Below are 23,203 nucleotides of genomic sequence, written 5' to 3' on the forward strand. Positions count from 1 at the left end.
GTTATTGGAATATGACCTACAAATAGCCCCAAGTATTCATTAAAAAATTCAGAAATTCATTTCCAACGTGGGAAGCAAACATAAAGGATCAAGATTCCAGGTGAACTTATAATGTTTTTCAAATGATTCTTGGAACCAACAAAAAAATAAAATAAATAAAAACTAGTCCTTATTGACGTCAATGTAATGAAGTAATATATATTTTACTATATTGTATTAATCTTACTGATTCAAATAAAGTTATATTTTACTTCTTATACGGTCATTTTAGTCAGATGGGTTGTTTTTGGTCTAAACCGAATATAACCTATCTTTAATAGTTATATACATGAATATATAATCATTATTTACATATAAAAATAAGGTAAAGTAACATTGCATTTTGTGACAAAATTACTTGGATTATTGCTGTCAGTTCTTCACATTTCAGAAGTATGACATAATCATATGGATCAGTGCAATAAAGTTCAGTCCTCTGTATAGAGTCATCATCACTACCTGATTTCTCTAATTCCGAAGATACTTTTTTCAATGATGAATTTGGTCTAGGTCCAAGCACTGGCTTCTTACCTTTCACTGGTTTACTTTTGGGTGGCATACCTTTTATTTTTCAATACCTGGTACTGTAAAAATAAGACCTCAACATTTAGTCAAAGTATAACTCATCAAACCTTTTAAGAAAAAAAAAATTAAATTGTCATTAACTAATTATCAATGAAGTAAAGAAGTTATTTTGAGAAAAAAAAGTAAATACATTATTTACATGAAAAAAAAAAAAAGGTTGGCCTCCACACGATACTCCTGGGCTCCTTCTAATGAAGAGAAACTAATTCCAGAAATGTTTAAGCTCATTATCATAGCTACAGTTCAATTATAGAAATTTCTTCCTGACACCGTGAATTTCAGTAATATTCAGTTTTATTCAATAAATAATATTCTTGCTTCCAGTTTCATTAGCGTACAGTCCCTTATTTACCACTAATATATTTTATAGTTATTTCCAACAATATTTTGAAGTATTTTTTGCATCTATGGGAAAATAAGATTGATACAGGCTGATTTCAATGTGTAATGGTGGTAGAAGAAAAATGTTGTTGTTTTTGGTGTATAAAAATAATATGTAAGAATAGGATTTGGAGGGGTTATGACAAAATTAAGCTATTGGCTGAGATTTAGTCTACCGAAGGAGGTAGTCTCTCCTCAGTTCTTGAACGGTATTGTGTGATATAACTGTTTTGTGTGGTGGTGAAGTTGTCGCTATCAATGGCGAATGGAGATTTTGGTGACAATCAATTGCAATTTGATTAAATTCACCATTTAAGGGGGGCTCAAGTATAAAGAACTTAATATGGAAAATTGCTTTCTTATATTTATGAAAATTTTTATACAACCCAGAAAAAAAAATTAACAAATGATGTAATTTATAATTTTTTTAAAAATAAATGCTACATAGTAAATACAAATGAAACTAAAAGATTTAGAAATACATGTAAAAATGTTACATAAGACATGCAAATTTTATTGACCTCTATCTTTGAGCTTACAATTCCTAAACTTTATTTATTTTTAAGTTAATCCCTAATAAATATCAATAGTTACCATGCTTAAAAGTTAATGTTGTAAACCTATATTTTAAATATAGGATTTTTAAATGAATTTAGTATTGTAAAAATATTAAAGTTTAGTTTAATTGTTCATTGAAAGTTGATGCCAGACAAAGATTGATTTATTATAATTACCTCAATTAAGAATAATTAGTATTCTCAGTTGTCTGGGATATACAATGGTTTCCTAAAAAACTACTTGATATGTGAATTTTCAGTCATGACACAATTGATTTTATTTTTTTGACAGATGCCATACCTAATAAATGGCTGCAATCTGAAACAACAAAAGTACAGAAACATAAAAGAGTAATGAATCATATAAGTCAGAAAGTAAAAAAATTCGTCTGATATCTTTGCTATACTAAATGCTTTAAAGTGGGCTGAATCTAAAAATGACCTCCATTTCCTTCCATCACACACAACTTTTAAGCAAAATAAGTTTTAAAAAATACAGCAATTAAAAAAATATAAGAATCATATAAAAACTTGGAGAAAATTATCATGTATGTTGAAATGGTCTAACTAAATTTTGATCATTTCAAGACAAGTGAAGTTTTATCCTTTTTTTCTTTTTTTGACGCATTAGAGTTTTTTATACTAAGTACAAAGCAGATAAGTTATTACAATAGATTGAAGATGAAACAGCCACCAGATATATTTATATATACAAATAATAAATTATAAATAGTAAATATACATATATTGTTCTGTTCACTTTTTTTTTTTATAATATATTGTATAAAGATAATAATTACTATCTGCTACTCCCTCAAGAGCAATGAGATCACACCATTTATACATAGAAAAAATACATAACATTAGAAAATAAATAAATGGAGTAAAAATAAATAATAATAAAAATGAAATAAAGGGATGAATATAAAATAAAGTGAAATTTTAGGTAGATAAATAATAGTAATATAAGTAAACAACTGTTGTTTGTAGGAAGATAGTCTGGGTGGCAGTCAATAAAAGTATCAAAATAGTAAAAGAAAACTATATATTGTTAACCATCACTTCGCCCACTTTGCAGGGCTTCATCAGGGCTAAATGAAAAACAAGATACAAACATTGTAAGAATTGAAAAAACATTAAAATAAATATACAGAGAAAATACAAAAATAAAATAAATAAATAAACAATTTATTGTATATAATAGAAATAATAATATTAACAATTTAAGGAAGAATATGTATAGGAATGCTAAAAACTAGTTATTAATAGATACAGCCAAGGGTGATAAAATTCTAGATACAGAACAAGAGTAATAAATTATAGAAAAATATTCGTTAGGACTAGTTATAAATATGGTAAAGAGGTTGGTGTAAAAAAGTAAACAGAAAGTGAAATAAATATGGTAAAGGTGAAGTATGGTAGCAAGTAAAAAAAGAAACATTGAGAGAATTAATAAAAAAAAAACAAATAAACATAGATACCTATCAGATTGAAACAGAGATGTCAACTGCCAAGTCGGGCATCAGGTATAAAATTCTCAGGTATAAAATTTTGCCACTTCTTTGCTAACCCTCAAAAAGGTTAGCAAAAATATATTTTTCGCTATATAGAATATATTTTTTATAACATATAGATGGGTACAATGACAGAATTATCAAATCTCTTGTCTAATAACTTTAATTTGGCTTGACTATAAAGTTTTGTTTTTATGTTTACACTAATTCAAAGATTTAAAATTCTTATGTAACATTACTGCTATATCCATTTTTTCTTCTGAAGATCTTCCTTAAGCTCTGCCACACATATACATGAAAACTTATAAGTGAGTATGCATTTATATTTAAAATATTCTAGTAACTCAGTGACTTTTACCTAGCCATATTGAGCTTTACTTGCTAAAATAAAAATTCTGTACAAAACAATTTCTAGCAGAGGGAACTACAAAATTCATTTATATAGAATGCTACAAGTTAGTACAGGTCCCATGTCCCACCTTGCTTGAAAAAGATCTGTAGGGGGTTTTGTTTAACTTTAAATCGAGTGTTGTGAGTTGAAACTGACAGCTATGATCTAATTAAGGTAGTATTAATTATAGTATGAATAGAAATTTTGAAGTTTCCACCACTCGAGCTTTTTTGGTACAGCGGTACCAAAAGAAAAAACCCAAAGGTGAAGGGAAGAAATGAAGGCCATTTTTGGATTCAGATCGCTTTTTAACATATAATTAAACAAAACTATGTCATGGAGCTGAATTTTGAATTGTGTCATTACATTGACACTTATATGAACTACATTTAATCGAAGAGCTTCCTCTAAAAAGATTCTAACTGACTTTTAGGGGTAAGATAAAAGTTATCACATTTCCATTTTTGATGCATAAGATTCTTCATAAAAGAAGAGTACTCTTGACCTATAAAATTGTCTTTTTGACCTTTGAATTCAAAACCTTTTTAGAGGGAGCAATACAATTTACCAAACACAATTGGGTACCTGGTTTCATATTTATAGTTATACAATCACATTAATAATTAGTCAATAATTTTTATTCTAAACAAAACTCTAAACATTCAAAATTTAAGAAAAAAAATTGCTTAGAAAAATGTAGAAAATACAATTAATTTTTTTTTTTTAAACAGTAGTGATATATAGATATAGACTATTTAAAAAGGTTAAGATTGACAAATGCTTACCAAAATTACAACATTGACCTAACAAAAAGTTAGCCATTAAACAATATTTAACAAGCAAAGATTACAAACCAACAATTATTGGAACTATGATATTCCTAAAATAAGTAGGGAGGGAAATGGATATACAAGAATGTTTTCCTTTCAAGTTTCTTGAAAATAAATTTATTTGGCAAAAAAATATGAAAAAAATATGTTAAGGTAATAAAATCCCATTGCACATTATGATAATACCTGCATAAATAGGTAAAACAAAATACAACACATAAATTAATACTATCATAACATTTTTTCCAATATTCATTTAGTAATTACAGTTTTGACAAAAAATTAATATAGGATTATTAAAATGTTTATAGTTCTATGAATTACTTCCGGTGACGATTTGTACTCAAAACATGTCCCTGCCCATAAAAAGGTTGAAATTTATCTTCATCATCTTTCTGGGCTTCCTTCACGGGTTGGCGCACATTTCTCATGAAAGTGATCACACCAACTTTCCAATCATAATCAGGAATTCCTCTCACAGTTGGTATTTTAAATCCAACATTTTCATCTTCAATTGTTTTCTTTTGTTTTCCATCAAGCCTATAACCTTCACCAAAGAATGGGATGAATCCACTTCCTTCATTTGATAAGTTATCAGATCTTTCAGAGGATTCATCCAAGGACTCTTGTTCAGAATTTGGCTCTTTATATCCTAGAGGTGCAGCGAATTCAACATTCATATCACATTCTATAATTGTCACTGCTGCACCTGGTTGTGTTTCTAAAACAGAAAGCTCGTAGTCTTTTTGGTTATACTTAATATTAATAATGTCACCAGTAGTTAAACAGGCAAAGTTTCTGAGGCAGTTTTCTAGGACTGCTTTTGGATTTGATATGTCCAAAAAATCAGGAGACTGAGGCTGAAACCTTGAAAATGTGGCAACAGGCAAGGAAACACTTTCTATCTCGATAACATCTCCTTCTTCAAGCATTAAATTTCTCATCATCCAGTGTGGTAGATACACTTTCCCCTCATCTGCAACAAATTCTAACACGCCACTGTGAGAAGATCTATTTGTTTTCGAGTTGTGCAACTTGAAAAGCATGGGATAATTAATATTTAATCTTGTCAAGTGATCAAGAGCTGAAGGAGGCATGATAATCTTGCCCCCACGTTCAACATCATCCCTTTCATTCCCTGGTATCATTGCAACAGAAAAGCAATAATACTGGACCTTAAAAGGCCTAGGAGGAAATGGAAACATACTAAACCCGAACATTATGAATAAAAGAAAAATATAATAAGTTAAATAAAAACAGTTCAGTTTATTGAAAACGGCAAAACTTTAAATAACACTAACTATAAGGTTTAAGTTTCTCATAGTCCACTGAATCAATGTTTCAAATCACTTGTAACTCAAACTCATTCAGCGATCAGTAATGCGAACTACAGCTGTTTGACCAAAGAGGTTACTATTTCAAAATCATAACAGTAAGTTTCTTTCATTTGATAGTAAGAGCATCAAATAATGAAATTTGACTTAGTTATCTTGAAGTTACTTATGTATACTTTAAATTATTGAGTTTCTCAAAACTACCAAAACATCAAGATTTATTCATCTAACGTGAAAAATAAAATTAACCAAATTGATAGCATAGTGAAACCAATTTATTTATTCATATTCCTTTTAAAAAATAAGAATAGTTATTTCAAAACTTATTATTGAATTTCCCCATTATATTAAAAATTGTATTGTACTGATGATTTTAAATACTCCTATTCCAATCAGGACTAAAATTGTGTATTTAATATTTAAAATCAAACAAACCTAAAAAGTCACCTATCGTCTTTGGAATTTTTCAATTAAAAGTTAATGCTGGAACTATAAAGTCATAATGTTCAAGTGGGTAACAGTAGGAAGCTCATTAGAAAAGTTAACAATGTTTTAAAAATTTAATTTAACTAATCGAAAAAGTCCGAAACAATTATGGTGATGACGTTCGGAACACTGTGAGATAAATCCCATCTGAATTCGCAAACATTTATTTTATGGTGTTACTATGAAATAAATTTTTATATATATAATTTGTGTCATTTTTTTTTCATAATTTCTGTGATGTAAGACGAAGCCTTTGAAGCAATTCAATAAGCCTTGAGGAAAAAATAAACAGTTACCTCAAATAGATGAAAAGGCTTGATATCTGTGACAGACACCCATCAATCGAGAATATTATTTGTTGGTTACAAAATTAAAAAAATATGTGGATATTTTCGTTTTCTGCGATCATTCCAATATATTGTCTTGTACTCATGTAGATCCAATATTATTTATTTGTTGGCAGTTATTGAGGAAAGTTTCGTATCCAAGCAAACAAGTTTTGATAGTTAATTTCTCAATTTTATGTTACTTAGCAACGACCAGTAAAGACAAATAAGTGAATAACCTATTATATTATATTTTATCTTAACTTAAGTCATTGCTCTGGCTTTTCTATTAAAATTTGCTACTGACTTTTTTTTGTTGTCATTATGACGTCTTTCATTGTTTTTTTTGTTTAGAATACTTTTCGAGAAAAAAAAAGCTACCACTACAGCCCATTGAGGGTCTTGAACTCTGTCCTTAGGGCCGTCCGTAGCTCAGATGGTTAGACCTAGTTCTATTGTTCTGAGATCTATAAACGGCGCCGGTTCTAATCCGGTCTGGGGGCGTTGACTTTTTCATTAAGTGGCAGTCCCACAAAATGAAAAACTTGACCCCCACCATGGTTAGAATAGGTCGGTCACCTGTAGATAACTAGGCAAACATCACATTCGCTGTGGATTGCCTTAAAAAAAATCTGTTCTTGTAAGGTCATTCTGTTTCTTGATCAGGGTTCTACAAGAACGTGAAGTGATCAACATCCATAGAATTATCCAAGGAACCTTTTTCTACCATAATCAATTGGAATACGCTAAAATGCTGGTATAGAAATGTGGAAAGCGCAAACTGGGAATTTGTCTCGGAACCTAAAGAGGTCTCAGTCGTCTGCTTCCGTTTCCACGACTACTTTCAAAACATACCCCGAATAGCAACATCTGATAATACGACAATGAACCCTTTGTAGCAATATCGAAATATTTACATCACCTAAGCGTTTGTTCTTTTTTCAAGGATATCAATCACACTTTTGATGAATTAGGCAACGCCTGTTGCAAAATGGCCAAACTTTATTGAACTGTTATACCACGAATGGCTTAAAAGTTTAAGTATGAAAATTGATGTAAAAATGCCTTTATAATATATAAGAACACACATCATACAGGTTTTCATCTTAAACCAACAAAGAGCCAGTTATATACTTTTTAGAGGCTGGGTAGAGACCGGAAAGTTGGAGGTATAGCGTGCCAAGTACTGCCTTGATTTTGTATAATGTTTTATACACTGAGGCACTCCATTCCATTTTTACTAATATATGTTGAAATAATTTATAAACTTGTAATATAATTTATATTCTAAGAAATAGTTCATCTTATCTGACATTTTATATTATCTACAACTCCCGTTGCTCTTTGCATTTGTTTTGAAACTTTCAAGTGGTTTGCTAACCTTGTTGCAACTGTCCCTGGTTATCACTCTTGAACCTAACATGGTGCTAATCTTGGTGGAAGGAGTGTTATTACTGGTTCGTTGATAGTAGTTGGGTGGTTGTCCTTTCCTCGGTTAAACTTTTAAATACCAAGAAAAATGTCTTGCGGCAACGTTTTAACCCTTATATTATTTTTTGGTATTTATTTAGGTTCCTGTAAGTTATTTTAAAAATTTTTGATTGTAATTATAAGCCCTGTGTTATCGATATCTGCAGATTTAATATACATTATAACTTCTCATTTTAAATTATTTTATCAGAATCAATATTTAAAACTACTTTACATGAATAATCATTAATAATGTGAAATATTATCTTTTAGGTTCGATTTATAAAAATTTGAAGTATTTTGACACTCTTCATGCATCAGAATTGAAGCATCACATTGTGAAACGAGGATTAAAAGAAAGTTCTCACCCTTTTAATAAAATTAAAGAAGTGCACTTTAAAACTCTCGGAAGGTAATATTTTTCTGTTCTGGAATTATCTTCTATTCTTTTTAATGTTGTAATGAGTCACTGATGATTCATCTTTATATAGGGATTTTCGCCTTATCTTAACTCCCAGGAAAGGTGTCCTTCATTCTAATTTTCAAGCTTACAGTGTTGATGGTGATGGCAAAGAAAAACCAGTAGCGATAGGTACATATTATATCAGGATTGCTTTCAGTCCTTTGTTACATTTCACTGTAAAACATGTGTATTTATTTTATAGATCATGAGAATTTTTATGAAGGTCGAATGTTTGGAGAGAAATGGTCTCATGCAAGTGTTCACCTTGATGATGGTGTTATGACAGCTACTATTAGCTTACCAGAAGAAACATATCACATAGAGGTATAAGATAACAAAAGCAATAATATATTTTGGTCATATCTACTAGCACATATTTTATCATTTTAAATAATTATGTTATATTAAGCATAATTATCATATCTCATCCATGTTATTGAAATTTAACTTACCATTTCAATCATGTAGTTTATCCCTTAAAAAAAAATTGTACTAACAATTCTAATTAGTAAAGTGTAATTTTTTTTTTATATATATTTCAAATGAAAATTAAATTTATAAGGACTTTAATTTAATTTGTGATATAGATTTATAATTTTCAAACATATTAATTTTATTTGTAAATCAGAGAAATAAATTTTAAAATATTTCATTATTACAATTTGAAAATAACCTGGTTCATTTAAAGGAATATCACTAAAATTCTAAAACTACTACTCTAAATTGTAAAGATAATGGGCTGCTGAACTACCTTATTTGATTTTATTTATTATTTTTTTACAATACTGTGTATTAAGTTCATATCATGTTTTAGATGCTAATTTAATATTAACTGGGTATTATTTGATTTGCACATAGTTAATTGGATTAACATTATTCCCTTTTTGTTTTTATTATGTAAGTTTATTGTCATTGTTCTCTAAATAAGGAAGGGTAAGTTTTCACTCCATGTGTTCACCATTAAACAAAAGTCAAACTTCCCGGGCTGGATTGAAGCTGCTGCTACTGCTGACTTGAGGCACTAATGTATTCAACACACACGACCGCCACAGCCTCATTTTTTTAGAAAATCATAAAAGTACTCATAAAAACTTAATACAAAGCAGTGGTGGGTTCTATTCCCATTTGGACAGACTATTTTTTTTATTTATTTAGTGTTTGTCTTTTATAAAAGGATGGCAACCTCTGGATAGCCAAGAAAAGACCAGTATTACCATGAATCTTTCCTTGACACCTCATACCTAGCTTCAATAAGTAGCTTAGGGCTTTCCTCTAGGGCAGTGATTAGGGAAGTCCCACCCATGCTTTTGTAACTTAATAGTAAGTATCTTTTTTTTAATTTTTCACTGTTAAATGGATAATCGCATTTGAAAAGGAAAGTTTTCCAATTTTTAAAGAAAGTCAAACATTTAGTAAAAAATTAGATGTATTAAGAGCACTGCAGAAAAAATCCGATCTTTAGGGAGCCGCAAACAGAAAAAGATCGGGAACCTCTGCATCAGTCCCCTAGATATAGACAAATAATCCCTTATTTGTAGCTGAGAGAGTTGACTGGAGTGGTGCCAGTTCAAATCCAACCTTGGGGGGGTTGATTTTTATTTCATTGACTTCGTTATTTGGGGGAGTTGACTTTTATTTTGTGGCGGTCCCACAGAATGAAAATCTAACTCCCACTCTGGGACCTGGCTGGGGTAAATAAAAAAAAAGACCTTCCCCTATTACCAATATATTACAACTTGATTAAGCATTACAGGTATGTAAAAAGTCAGTTCTAATTAAAAGTTCTGTTCAATAATTGTTGAGTTGATTCACATAGAGATCATTTCTTTAATCAAAATAAAGTATTATAATTTATGGGACTTTGTATATTTATTATACTTTTTATGTTTATATATATTTATTATACTTTTTTATTTATAGCCTTCATGGAGACATTTACCTGAATTGGGTAATGAATCAATGGTTGCCTATAAAGAGTCTGATGTAAGGTTAAGCTGGCATGGTACTAATGGTCCATGTGCATATGCTAAAGAAGGATCTCGTAAGTAAATACCTTCTTTTAATAGGCAAGTAGGTTATAAATTATTTTTATTGAAATGACTATTTTTTTTTTTTTAAGATTTCAATCTTGATTTTACTTTTATTCCTTCTTTTTTTTTGTCTTATTATATAGTTTTAAAAACTTTAATTATGCTAATACTATTTATATTAGCTTTTTTGTCTGAAATAATTAAATTATTTGTCTGAGCTCTTGAAATCTTTGAGTGTTTAATTTCAGCTATAGAAAACAAAAATGACAGCCATTGTGATATAGTCAGATCAATTTAATTGCATTTAGTATTTGTTTTTGTTTTTTCAGATTGGAATGACACAGAGAGTGATGACGAAGAACATGAAGACTTTAAAGTTGCCTCCAGCCAAGAAAACCGAGTCAAAAGACAAGCAGAGTATGAATATACACCAACTAAGACTCGTTGCCCTCTACTTCTTGTTGCAGATTATAGATTTTATCAAGAGATGGGCGGTAGCAATACTAAAACTACTATAAATTATTTGGTAAAATCAGCTTATGCTATGTTGTTTATTTTATGTTTATCTTTTCTGTTATTTATTTATTTTTTTTTTTTGTTGGTTGCTTTTAGAGAATAACAGTTATTGTTTATACGTAGATGTTTTTTCTATTATATTACTTTGTTTACTTTAAAATTAAAAAAAAAAATCTCTAACGTTAATCAAAGATCTTCTCACCTCTCATGTTTAGCAATAAGAAAAATAGAACTTATTTTAACAGCTGTGTTCTGTGGCCAACTTTTGGTGTGTTACGGATTCTGGAGCTTATGTTTAATAGTTTTACAGGTTTTGTATTTAAGATATTGGGTGATATGGTTAGTATCTTTTTCTTAAATGAATAGACATCATCTATCTTTAATAAGCTCAAATCTGTATTGGACCTCCAATTTTTTCCTCCCAATTTTCAGTTCCTTGGAAAAGTCAATACTTTGAACTCAACCTTGAATTCTGAGTTCAGTCAAATTGGGATGTGATTCGTTTTAGTGGCTCTTTATATTCTTGATTAGTGGATTTTTTAAAGTGAATTTTGTTGATTTTTAACTTGGATTTTACAAAACGAAAGACAGGCTGTCTTAGATATAGGGGAAATACTTAGAGATTCTATCTTCCAAAACTTTGTCAACACATTGAGAGAAGTGACTTCTCAAGGAAAAGGTCTAGAAGATTTTTAATGCAGTGAATATAATATTTCTGTGGTTCACCTGGTTTCGCCATCATGGTATCAATTGATGATAATGTTTTTACTGCTATTAGTTATATAGTTTCATGAGATTGCATTCATAAGAAAAGGGGGAAAAGGGTGGTAATTTTAATAGGGGCAAAAAGAGTATATTTTAAAAATAAAGTTTGTATTCCACCAAAATCTAATTAATGAACTAAAAAATTTGCGATAATATTTTGAATTAATTTGACGTTATTTGACAAGGTTGATTCTCGGACATTTCCTTGAATACTGTCTATAACTCACCAGACATGATGGACAATTATTTCTGATATTCTTGATGGCAAATAATCATCAACCACTCACATGGTTAATGGTTAAAAGGGTGGAAAAATCTGACCACAATGCCTAAAAAAATTGAATTTCGTTCAGGATATTTGGCCTATCCTGACCTCTGAGGCCAAAACAATCTCTTGAAGGTTTTGAAATTCCTCCAGCCTTGTACAAGGTTGAAATTCAAACCTTGAGGAAATCCCGCTATTGTATGAGAGGCCTTGAGAAAACTAAACTTCCTAAGTTTCCACTTGAGTCCCGAAACATAACTTTGGACTGTAAGGTGAAGTTAAATTTGACAAAGAATGCCCTTATTCTAGTCAATTTTATTCAACATTTTTTACAGTATTACTTTTAAGAAATAATTTTGTTTTTTTAAATTTTGTGTGATTATTATGTTTATATGATTTGTTTTGTATCAAAATGTTATTATTGTGTATATATTTTTCATTTATAGATTTATCTAAATCATGCTTTTCCTGAAATTTATAGATCAGTTTGATAGATCGTGTGCATAAAATTTATAATGACACAACATGGCAGGATAGGGCAGAAAGTGAAGGATTTAAAGGAATGGGATTTGTCATTAAGAAGATAGTCGTACATTCTGAACCAACAAGGGTTCGTGGAGGGGAAGCACATTATAATATGATCAGAGACAAATGGGATGTTAGAAATCTTCTTGAGGTAAATTTGATCATAATTAATTTTACAGCATTCTGCATTTTTATGTTATTAATTTTTTCTGTTTTTCTTTTATTATTTAAACAATTTTACTATCTTAAAATTTATGGAAAGATCCTTGGAACGTGAAAAAAATACAGGTACTGTAATTATTCAGATTGTGCTATATAACCTAATAGAGTTTATAAAAGTCTGTAGTTTTTTTTCAAGTGGAATGTTGTCTTTTGTAAGTAATAAAATCACTTTTATCTTTAAAACTAGATTTACTCAGATTCAATACTTATTTGCTATAAATGTTAAATATAATATTTTTGTGAATATGTTGTATTTTATTATTGTATGGAAGTTTATTCTGATTTTACCTACTTTGCATACATTACATTAGTACTGATTTTACATCATTTTATTGTTCAAAAAAAAAAAAAAAAAGAAAAAGTTCTAAATTTTATCTGTAAATCTATTTTTAAAGAAATTGTTTAGTATTTTGCTACATCTTTATTTAGTCCTTGTTTATTTTGTTTAGTTCTTGATATTATTTCTGGCATAGCTACTTGCACTTACACTATGCATCATTTAGCAATTGAATGAATTATTTTTAATACTATTATCATGTTCTTCTTCAAGTGAATTTATGATTTTTTTTTTCTCTTCTTATAGCTGATTGTTTATTTATTCTTTATTTCAGTCAATTCGAAATGATCTTTATATAGATTTTGAGATGCGAACAGACAAATTAAAAATATATATTCATGTCTTTCAAATATAGTAAAATTTATTATTTAAAGATAGGCTATAAAATCCCTATAAAGAGTAGAAATATTTAGAAATCAGTATTTAATATTGAACAGAAGTTCTCAGGACTTTTGTAGTACCAGATGGTCAGGAATTTTATTTGATGTTTTTCTTATTATCTCTGGCTAACACCTATTTACACTATAAATACTATTGTAACACCTATGTTTTAAATAATTCAAGTAGCATTTTGTTCTTATTTTAAGTAAGCTATTGTTATTGTTGTTATTGTTACTAGTTCTTAATAATTGTTTATTATTTAGAGTTGATCATTAATGTATTTTGTAATTTAATACTATTGTATTGAATGCTGAAAACATTAATAGTATCAACAAACAAGTTTTCTTAATTATTGCGGTTAAAAAATCATTTTTTAAAATGTATTTTGGAAACATTGCTGATGTTTTTACCATTTATCAAACTATTGTTTGATTTTGCTGTTGTTTCTTTTAAATGAAGGCTGGCTTCATTATCATGATTATTTTAATTAATCTCTAAAGGAAAGTAAAAAATTAAATTGAAAAATTTTTAGGAACCACTCCTGTGGATAATTTATGTGCTATGAACTTTCCTTCTCATAGTTTTATTTATTTATTGTCTTTATGCTTATAATTATTATTATTATTGTTCACAAGCTGTAATTTCTTATTCTGTCCATTAAGCATGCCTTTATAATTAGATTGCTTGGAGCATAAACCTTATCTGGCTTTTTGAATTATTTATATTCACTGTTAGATATTAGATTGTTATATGTTGTATTGTCATATCATCTACACATGGGACTGCTAATCATCAGTTTTCTTTTTTTTATAAAGAATTTCAGTTCATTATTAAAGTATAGAATAGACAATTTTCGTGTAGGATGTTAAAAAGCAAATACTTCCAGATGTTTATATCTTTTTTTTCTTTTTTTTTTTTCTTACTTTATACGGTTGCTATATTTTGAATTTATTACTAATTATTTCTAGATAGTGGTTAATAGATACTTTTTCCTTAGGTAGTTAAGTAGCCCATCGACTTGTGTGTCCTAAATTTAATTCTTCACTGAAAAATATTTCTTTGACGTAATGAAACTTCTTATGAAGCCTAATCACTAAATATTGATTTGCTTTACAGTCATAAGGAACATTTACATTGAGTGGTTATACATACTACACGTTTACATTATGGCTATACATTTACATTATGTGTTATTTTATTTGTGCTAAGAGCATAGTTTTTTACTTAGCGCTTAGATTTAAGATTTTAAAAACCTTATGAATATATTGTTTTCTTTTCTTTCTTATAAAAAAAAAGGTATGATTTGATTTTACTTATTTTTTAATTTTTATTTATTTTTTAAAAATGTTTGTGAACTGGCATGGCAGTAGTTGATTAAGTGCTGTTGTAGGTGTTCTCACGAGATAAGTCAGGTAAGGAGTATTGCCTCTCACACCTGTTCACTCACCAAACTTTTCGCTCAGCTGACACAGGATTTTCAACAGTTCTTGGGCTAGCATACATTGCCTCCCCGAGGGCCAGATCTCCAGGTGGAATCTGCTCAGATGGTTATTTAACTTTTTTTATAATTTATTTTTCACTTATTATTTTATTGCATGTTCTATTTATTTTATCACTCTTAACAAGTTTTATTCTGGTACAATTTTTTTTTGCTTTATATGCTCTTTTTTTTTATTTAATCATCCTTCTCTTAAAAATTTGTGTTGCTTATGGTTTTTATTTTTGATTTATTATGCTATTTAACAAGCTATGATTAGATATGTACTTTTTTCTGGCAGAAATGATTTTTAAAAAAAAGGTAAATATTTCAATAACTGTACATTATAATTTTATAATATTTTTAAAATTTAAAAATATGAAAAAAATAGTTGAAAAATTTCTTGGATCATCTTATATTATCCATATGCTGAAGTTACATCTTATATTGCATGTACTGAAGTGTTGAAATTTCCTCCTTCAATAAAACATAAACATGGTACTAACATATTAATTTGATTCTAGTAATAACATTTGTTTATTTACTAATTCTATTATTTGTTATAAAGCAGACATAAATTTGCTTGGCTATATTGCTGATTATTCTGCTAATTAACTTTACTCTTTCTAACCTAAAACAAATTACTAACCTGGGATATAGCGATGTTTGTTGGATGGTTTGTTTTGTAACTCGCTTTTTAAAATTTTACCATAAAATTTAGAAATTAATTCTAATTGTATTTCCAGGAAAAGAAAATAGTTCAAGTATGTATGTATTTCCCTATGTTTTTTGAAACATAATGTTCTGTGACGTTTTACTTTAATTATCGTGAATTATAATGTAAAACTCATTTTTATCTCCCATTCAGTCATTAAGGAAGATTATATAAACGATAACATCAGTTTATTAGAAGGGTGCAAATTATGAACCAGAGAATTTTACATTCATATCGATTTTTATTTTTTTTATTATTAGTGATGTTATCAAATTCAAAACAGGTTTTCTCCCGAGAGTACTCCCACAAGGACTTTTGTTTGGCACACCTCTTCACAGATCTGAAATTTGAAGGAGGGATTCTTGGACTTGCATATGTTGGTTCACCAAGAAGAAACTCAGTAGGAGGAATCTGCACCCCAGGTTTTTAAAAATAATTCTACAAGTTCTTAATGACCATCGTTGATCTAGCAATCAATAATTAATTATTAATCTATACTTAGTATATTGTTGTTTTGTTTTTTAATAAATAATTATTCCCATTTTTAAAAATTTGATTTCCTTTTAAAAGTTGATTCAGAAAGATAATCTTGTTTTGTTTTACGTTCAAGGTGATATAATATACCTAATGCTTCATACAGTGTTATTATTACATGATTATTATCAAACTTGTTGATAAAAGATGATAAAAATCAAGAACAAAGTGATCACTTCAATATATAACAGTTTTTTATAATTACAGTCTACTCTCAATTCAGCTGTATAGTTTTTTTTTTTTAATGGTAATTAATATTAATTTTATACTTGTAAATAGTATTGTCACTAAATAACTATAAATGTTATGTATATGCACAAACTAATTTATTTATTTACGTGTACATAATTTATTGATTATATTAAAATTATTTAGGAATAGAGGGAGAACAGGTTCTGCAAGTGGGTGGGTCTATTGGTATTATTTTTGTCATTTCTGGGAAGGGTGGGAGTGTCAAGACTGTTTGCAGGATTTCAATATAATCATATAAATGAAAAGATAATGGGAGAAAAACAGGCGATGTTACATGTTTTTTCAGAATTGAGTTGTCAGTGGGTAAAATTAGATGAAGGAAAGCACCATATACCTATGAAGTCAAAAATTAATAAAAAAAAAAAAAAAAAAGATTCCTGTCAAGAATACCTCTATGAGGAAATATAATGTTAGATCTATGTGCAAAGGAGAAAAACATATGATATCCACAAATTAATAAACAGTTAATATTTAGAAATTAAAAATAATAATTTCCTGATAACTTACTTATTTAAAAACAAAAATTAGATATTTTAGGAGTAAAACTATGATTTCATTTTTATCATATTCATGTTTTTTGGACTCTGTGGTGCACCTGTTTTCTCTGCGGTGTTCAAGTATTATTTGACCCTGGTTGAAATCAAATTAACCTGCCCCAAAATGTGAGACTTTTACTATTTATCTTTCTTAGAAAATGAGTAAATCAATTCTTACTGATATAATGAACTGAACATCTTTTGTTTCTTATGATGGATTTTTGGTTTTTTATTAGGATTTAATAATTTTGATAATGATTATAAGTTTAGTAGCTGAATCTGAGAAGATTTATCTCTTTAAAGCCCTCGTAATTTCAAATGGGATCCTTATTAGTCTTATTGAGGAATCCCACAACCTCTTTTTTTTTTTTCTTCTTTTTTTTTGTACCCTTCATTAAAATAGAATTAGTGCTTCATACATTTATAAAACATAAAATGTATTATTTATATTTCACTGAGTCTTGTCCCTTTGATTGCCTTGTGGCATTATAAGGTGTTTATATCAGTCCAGCTACAGAAGTATTGCCTAAGGCTATGCCATGGAATTAATGGAACGTGAAACCCCCCAACCTCTGGAGACATCCTTTCTTATCTTACCTTACGAACATTTACTTATAACGGGTATTGGTTAATGTGTGCTACAATTTTAAGAAGATAAAAATGCCCAAAAATAATTAGGGAGTAGATAGTTAATTAGAGAAGTTGTGATTCAATATTGAAAACAGAATTAAAAGTATTGAGGTATCACATGTTCATCATCACATACCTTAAGCTTCATCTTGCCAATTATTAAAATGATAACTCATTCATTAGGTTTTGTCCCATTGTAGTTTGTCAAAAAATTTATTTCCATTTTCAGACATTAATACTGTAATCTGTAGATATGTGATAATTCTAAACCAATGGCTTGTTCAAAATTACTGATGCTTCTGAAGTTTATTATTTTAAATAAGTTTTAAACAGATTATAAGAAAATACATCAAAATATTCTCATGCTGAACTTCTAAATTAATCATTAAGACTAACCACTTCTTGTTTGTCTTCTTGCTTTGGTGATGGTATTTAATGTTTTTCCATATTTATTGTACATAATTTGTTACTTTTCTTCCTATGGTTGCCAGTCGCTTTTCTCAATAGTTTATGTTACTTTCTATATTTCATTATTCCAATAAATATTCCTGTTCCTTTTTTTAGTTAAAGATTTTATTTTCAAATTTATCCTAGACAAGTTTTTATTAGAAGTTCAAAAATTAATTAATTATTTTTGTTTACTATAATGTTATCATAAAATTGTTTCAGAATACTTCAAAAATGGTTATACACTTTATCTAAATTCTGGTTTGAGCTCCTCTCGTAACCACTATGGTCAAAGAGTTATCACAAGAGAAGCTGACTTGGTTACCGCTCATGAGTTTGGACACAACTGGGGCTCGGAGCATGATCCAGATATGCCTGAGTGCTCCCCACCTGCTAGCCAAGGAGGCTCGTACCTTATGTACACTTACAGTGTTAGTGGCTACGACGTCAATAACAAGGTAATTTTATTTTGAACTATTATCTTTTATATTAAAAGGTTTTGTTGCTTATTCGGAAAAGATATGAATAAAATTGTATTTTATAACAAGACCTGTGATTTTATTATATTATAGGATGTGAAATTGGAATTTATTGCAACACCTTTGTTTTCATATATATTTTGATAGGGAATGCATAAATTTGAAAAAAAAAACTTGATTTTTTTATGAATTTTACTATGATATTCCCCATTGGCAGTCATTTTATACTAAAACCACTGATATATTTGCTGATCAAACTAGTGATTGTAAACAAAAAATATATATAGTGTAATCTTGGTAATCCGAACTAATTGCTGCAGAGAATTGCTCGGATTTCAGGAAAATGGTGTAAAAAAAAAAAAAATTATTAAATCAATAATATGAATGAATGTGCATAACTATGTTTATTTATTTAATTTTTTTAACATATTTTATTGGAAATTTGACAGTTTAAAGTTTTAAAAAATTAAATATTATAAAAAAAATTGGTTTATTTTATATCCTCAATAATGCTAAATAATGAGTTTATTGGTTGAAAATATAAGATTGTTAATTTATAAGTGAAAAAAGTATAAATAAAAAAAAAATCTTTGTATGGATTTATTTTAAAGCACGATAAAAAAAAAAAATGAGTTCACCAACATTTGTGTTATGCATATTTCTTCTATTAATTAAAATGGTTTTATACAATCCAATGATTTATACAAATGATATAATTTATACAAAATATATTATTATCACTTCCACAGGAATAGATTACCTATTATCGAAACTGTAAAGATTTCCAATTTCAACTTTCATGGTGATTACAATAACTTGCCTATAGTTCGGGATGTTAAAAATGTCCTTTACACATGTGCATTTTTATTTGAAAACAAAATCGTTATTGCCTGCTGAGTTTTCTAAAAAAAAAAAAGTAACTTTTTTTATGCCAATTAAGATTACCATGGTGTTCAGATTACCGAGATTACACTGTAATTAAAGTTTACTGTTATTTCTATCTGCATCATCACTAGATGTGTGCTTATACCAAATGACCTTCTATTTTATCGTGAACTGATTTTAACATTGCTATTTCTAACCAAGATGTTAATAATATTTGATGTTTACAAATTCAGATTCATCTTAAAATATTAGTTTATGGCTGCTTCAGAAGTTTTTTCTTTTAAAATGTCATGAGGATTTGCCTTACCGTTCCTGCATAAGCAGATAACGGCAGATAATTAATCAAAGAGAATAACGGCTCTAGTACAATTTTCACATTTTGGAAAAGCCAGTTGGGTCTCACTGATTTCCTCATGAAAGTCGTTAATAAGGCAATCAACAAGTACACACATATAATTCCCAATACTGAATGCACACCTGCTTTTCTGTCTTGCTGCCATGGCCGACGACTGAGTACCCTAGCCATTCCTCTTATGGAAATTTGGAAGTGCATAGTTAAGCCAAGAAAAAAATATTTTACAAAAATATAGAAATTTTTTACATTATCATATTCCCCTTTGCTCTTTTTTTTTTTTTCAAATTTTTTTGAATTGTTCAAAATTTTTCCTTCCATTGTTTTTGGAAAATTATAAACCTTCATTAACAAATTAGAACCAGAAATATAAAATATAACATTTGAGAAATTTTTCTTCATTTGAAACTATTTTTTCTCTATCACTTCAGGCATGAAATATAAAAGGTATTGACATGGGTTGGAAGAGCAGAAATTCCCCTTTCCGATAGTTGTAGCAATGCTGGTTTTGGATAACATTATGAGGATTTATTTCATGAATGCTGGACATATGTAGGGAAAAAATTGTATTTTAAGGTTTCAAAAAAACATTAAAAGTGAATCAAACTTGATTCTTCTTTTAAAAAAATTGTTTTGCCATCTTTACTGGAATCAACTTTTTGGTTTTTTTAATTATTTATATATTGAAACTCATTTAGTATGATTAAAAATCTTTTTTTCTTATTCTACTAAAAAAAAAAAAAAAAAAAAAAATCGATTGGTATATAATAACCATTATCCACTTGTAGAGCAAAGGTGTAGGACACTTAAAAAAATTCTAAAATTATGTGAAATTTTTTCTTCTTGGATCTTAGGGCGCTTTTACAAGAATCCTAATACTTTTAAACTAGTATCATCAAAAAAAGTTTCATTGATATTGGTGTTCCTACATCTGTTGCCTTCCCTTTTCAGTAATAATAATTATGGCTATTAGCTTCAGTAATGAATAAAAGTTCATTTCTTTCTGCTGAGTATCTGGAATCTTTTACAGCACATTTGATCTACATCTTCTATTTTACCAGATTTAAATGTTTTCTCTTATTCATTTTTCTTTTTCAGAGATTTTCTCCCTGTAGCTTAAGATCTATCAGGAAAGTGCTTCAAGCAAAATCTGGAAGATGCTTTTCTGAGCCTGAAGAATCATTTTGTGGCAACCTCCGTGTTGAGGTAAGTTATTCATATTTAGGAATTATTTATCATTATACAGTTTTAAGTCCTTTGACTTTCCCTTCTTCTTCGTGTAGAGAAAGTCTGGTGATTGTTTAAAAAGAAAATTTATTTTGAGACTGTATTTCTCTTTATTTAAACATTTCAAGTAAAAAACCATGAATAAAATAAATCTCATGTATATCATGTCCCTAATTTCAATGAAACTTCAGGGATATGTAATTGTTCATGCACAGTTAAGAAAAAAAATCATGTCTCTTTTAACTCCTCTTTGGTCTTTATCTGCTGACTAATCTCTGAGGTATTATAAAAAATTAACATTTCTACATTTTTTTAAATTTTATTTTTTTTTGTCTTACCTTCTTTCTTTAATAATGAGTTAATTGTTTCTTCTTCTTTTAATGGCACAGCAAGTGCATGAAGCTGCCCTTGGCCTGCTCAACAACCATCTTTCTCTGTCTTCTGTAAGGGTAACCAGGATCCTCAATTGTCGCAGATCCTGCCCCACAGTATCCCTCTATTGGCCCTTCGGCCTAACACGTCGCTGTGCACCATCCAGAAAGTTAATGTACAATATATGAGCCACTCTTCCTCATCATATGTCCAAGCCATTTAAGCCTCTGTATCCTGATTTAAAAGGAGATGCAAAATTCCTTGTAGAGCCCAAACAGTTCACCATTTTTTTCTTCTTCGCCAATTACCATTCCTGCATACAGGCCCTAAGATCCTGCTCAGAATTACCCTTTCAAACCTGTCAAGAAGGTTAATGCTTTTATTGCTTAGGGTCCACATTTCTCTACCATACATGACAATTGGCCTTATCAACGTTTTGTACAGCATAAACTCGGTGGTACAGCTAACAAGTTTGCTTTTGATTAACCTTCAAATGGAGAAATAGGCTTTATTTCCAGCTGCAATTCTGCTTTTAACCTCATCTTCTTCATTCTGGTAACCATTGAAGAGCCAAGATAAGAAAAGCTTCTTACCACTTCGAAATTGTAGGGACCCATTACAAAGCGACTCTCCATCTGATCCAGTTTACTGTGAATAAATAATAGGAGAAGATGATTGTGGGTGCGGTGAGTAAAGAACACAAATGAGTAAGAACTTTTATTAACTTATTTACCAACAAGCTTTTACTTATTTGTTTTTTTCACCGATTGAACCCTCAACCATCTTCTTTGTTCTCTTTCTATGTTCTAACCATTCTGTAGTCAACCAAATAATATATACCATCATGTTTTAATCAAATTGATCATTGATGATTTATCTTATCATTTGTAAATTTAAAATTCCATAATATAATTATATTTTTAGGGTGATGAGGAATGTGATGCTGGTTTGCTTGGAACAGAAGATAATGATTCATGTTGTGACAAAGTGTGCAAATTACGTCGAAACCAGGGAGCTGTATGCAGGTAAATTGCACTCACAAATTATATCATACAACATATTTTAAAATAAACAATATTTAAGAAATAACTCGCATTACTAATATAGTATATTTAAGAACACGTGAATATAAAAATAGCCTTGTTATAATATTTTTGGTCTTATGGTTACCAACAAGGTGAGCAAGGATGGTTTAACCTATAAGAGACTCTAATGGCTCAGTGGAGGCCTCTCAGTCCATGGTATGGTACTCGATGAATTAAGCAAAACAAAACCATTATGCTCTTACTGTGGTCTCTTCGTATTGGGACTGTTTACATCGGGACCTGCTCGTGCTATACTGCAGGTGTCCCGAGTGTAATTTTATTCAAGGGGGGCATCAGGAAATAAGACCCTTGACCCCGACTTTATATAAATTCAAAAAGCAATGGCAAAAATCGGATTACTTAAATCCGACAGGGACCTTGGATAAATGGGAAAATAAGTTGGAATGAATCAACAAGTCTTTACAACAGAATCTTCAAAAATTTCTATTATTTGAAAATGAAAATCAATGGAAATCTAAACAACTAGTTATCTATTAATTTCCTTTACACTAACAGAATAGTACAATTAAATGTACAGTTGTATAATCTGTAAAATAGAGGTTGGTCCACTGTTAAGTGGAAAAAAATAAAATGAATAAATATTGGGATATATACACTGTATGTGTATAATACGAGCAGTCTAGTACAAGCATTAAATTTTAAGTTACAAAAAAAAAAAAAAAATGTTGCCCAAAATAAAATTATAAAAATGAGGTGTAGATAGTTGACCGTAGATTAATGATTGGAGAAGTTTGTCGGGGGGTGGGGTCAGCAAAGAACAACATAAATAAACAA

The 23,203-nt window shown here is 29.1% G+C and overlaps 2 protein-coding genes and 1 long non-coding RNA gene across 4 annotated transcripts in view; 1 reads left to right on the plus strand and 2 right to left on the minus strand.

The window, feature by feature from the left end:
• Window positions 1-281: 281 nt before the first annotated feature.
• LOC136796093 (uncharacterized) lies at window positions 282-6,660 on the minus strand. The gene is made up of 3 exons (XR_010843789.1): window positions 6,414-6,660; window positions 1,740-1,881; window positions 282-623 (listed from the first exon to the last, which is right to left on the minus strand). It is a non-coding gene; the product is annotated as an uncharacterized lncRNA (long non-coding RNA).
• LOC106685231 (ubiquitin fusion degradation protein 1 homolog) lies at window positions 2,591-5,687 on the minus strand. The gene has a single exon (XM_014427794.3). The coding sequence runs from the start codon at window positions 5,515-5,517 to the stop codon at window positions 4,618-4,620; it is 900 nt and encodes a 299-aa protein (XP_014283280.1). The 5' UTR covers window positions 5,518-5,687; the 3' UTR covers window positions 2,591-4,617.
• A 1,162-nt stretch (window positions 6,661-7,822) lies between the features above and the next one.
• The window catches only part of Tace (ADAM 17-like protease Tace), a 21,196-nt gene continuing 5,815 nt past the window's right edge, over window positions 7,823-23,203 (plus strand). Inside the window, exons 1-11 of one of the 2 annotated variants that reach the window (XM_014427793.3) lie at window positions 7,823-8,020; window positions 8,187-8,325; window positions 8,405-8,505; window positions 8,579-8,700; window positions 10,297-10,417; window positions 10,736-10,932; window positions 12,434-12,628; window positions 15,893-16,031; window positions 18,231-18,466; window positions 20,823-20,930; window positions 22,248-22,348. In XM_014427793.3, coding sequence (XP_014283279.1) covers window positions 7,963-8,020; window positions 8,187-8,325; window positions 8,405-8,505; window positions 8,579-8,700; window positions 10,297-10,417; window positions 10,736-10,932; window positions 12,434-12,628; window positions 15,893-16,031; window positions 18,231-18,466; window positions 20,823-20,930; window positions 22,248-22,348 — 1,517 coding nt within the window. In that variant the 5' untranslated portion in view covers window positions 7,823-7,962. Of the gene's footprint in view, window positions 8,021-8,186; window positions 8,326-8,404; window positions 8,506-8,578; window positions 8,701-10,296; window positions 10,418-10,735; window positions 10,933-12,433; window positions 12,629-14,807; window positions 14,965-15,892; window positions 16,032-18,230; window positions 18,467-20,822; window positions 20,931-22,247; window positions 22,349-23,203 lie in introns of both variants that reach the window. The other variant, XM_014427792.3, reaches the window with a different exon arrangement.

This window comes from Halyomorpha halys, unplaced genomic scaffold (genome assembly GCF_000696795.3).
Source record: "Halyomorpha halys isolate HHAL.00 unplaced genomic scaffold, Hhal_1.1 Scaffold672.1, whole genome shotgun sequence".
Classification (NCBI taxonomy): Eukaryota; Metazoa; Arthropoda; class Insecta; order Hemiptera; family Pentatomidae; genus Halyomorpha; species Halyomorpha halys.

Excerpts from the sequence above, each read along its gene's own strand:
- LOC106685231 (XM_014427794.3), bottom strand. The coding sequence starts at position 5,517 with ATGTTCGGGTTTAGTATGTTTCCATTTCCTCCTAGGCCTTTTAAGGTC.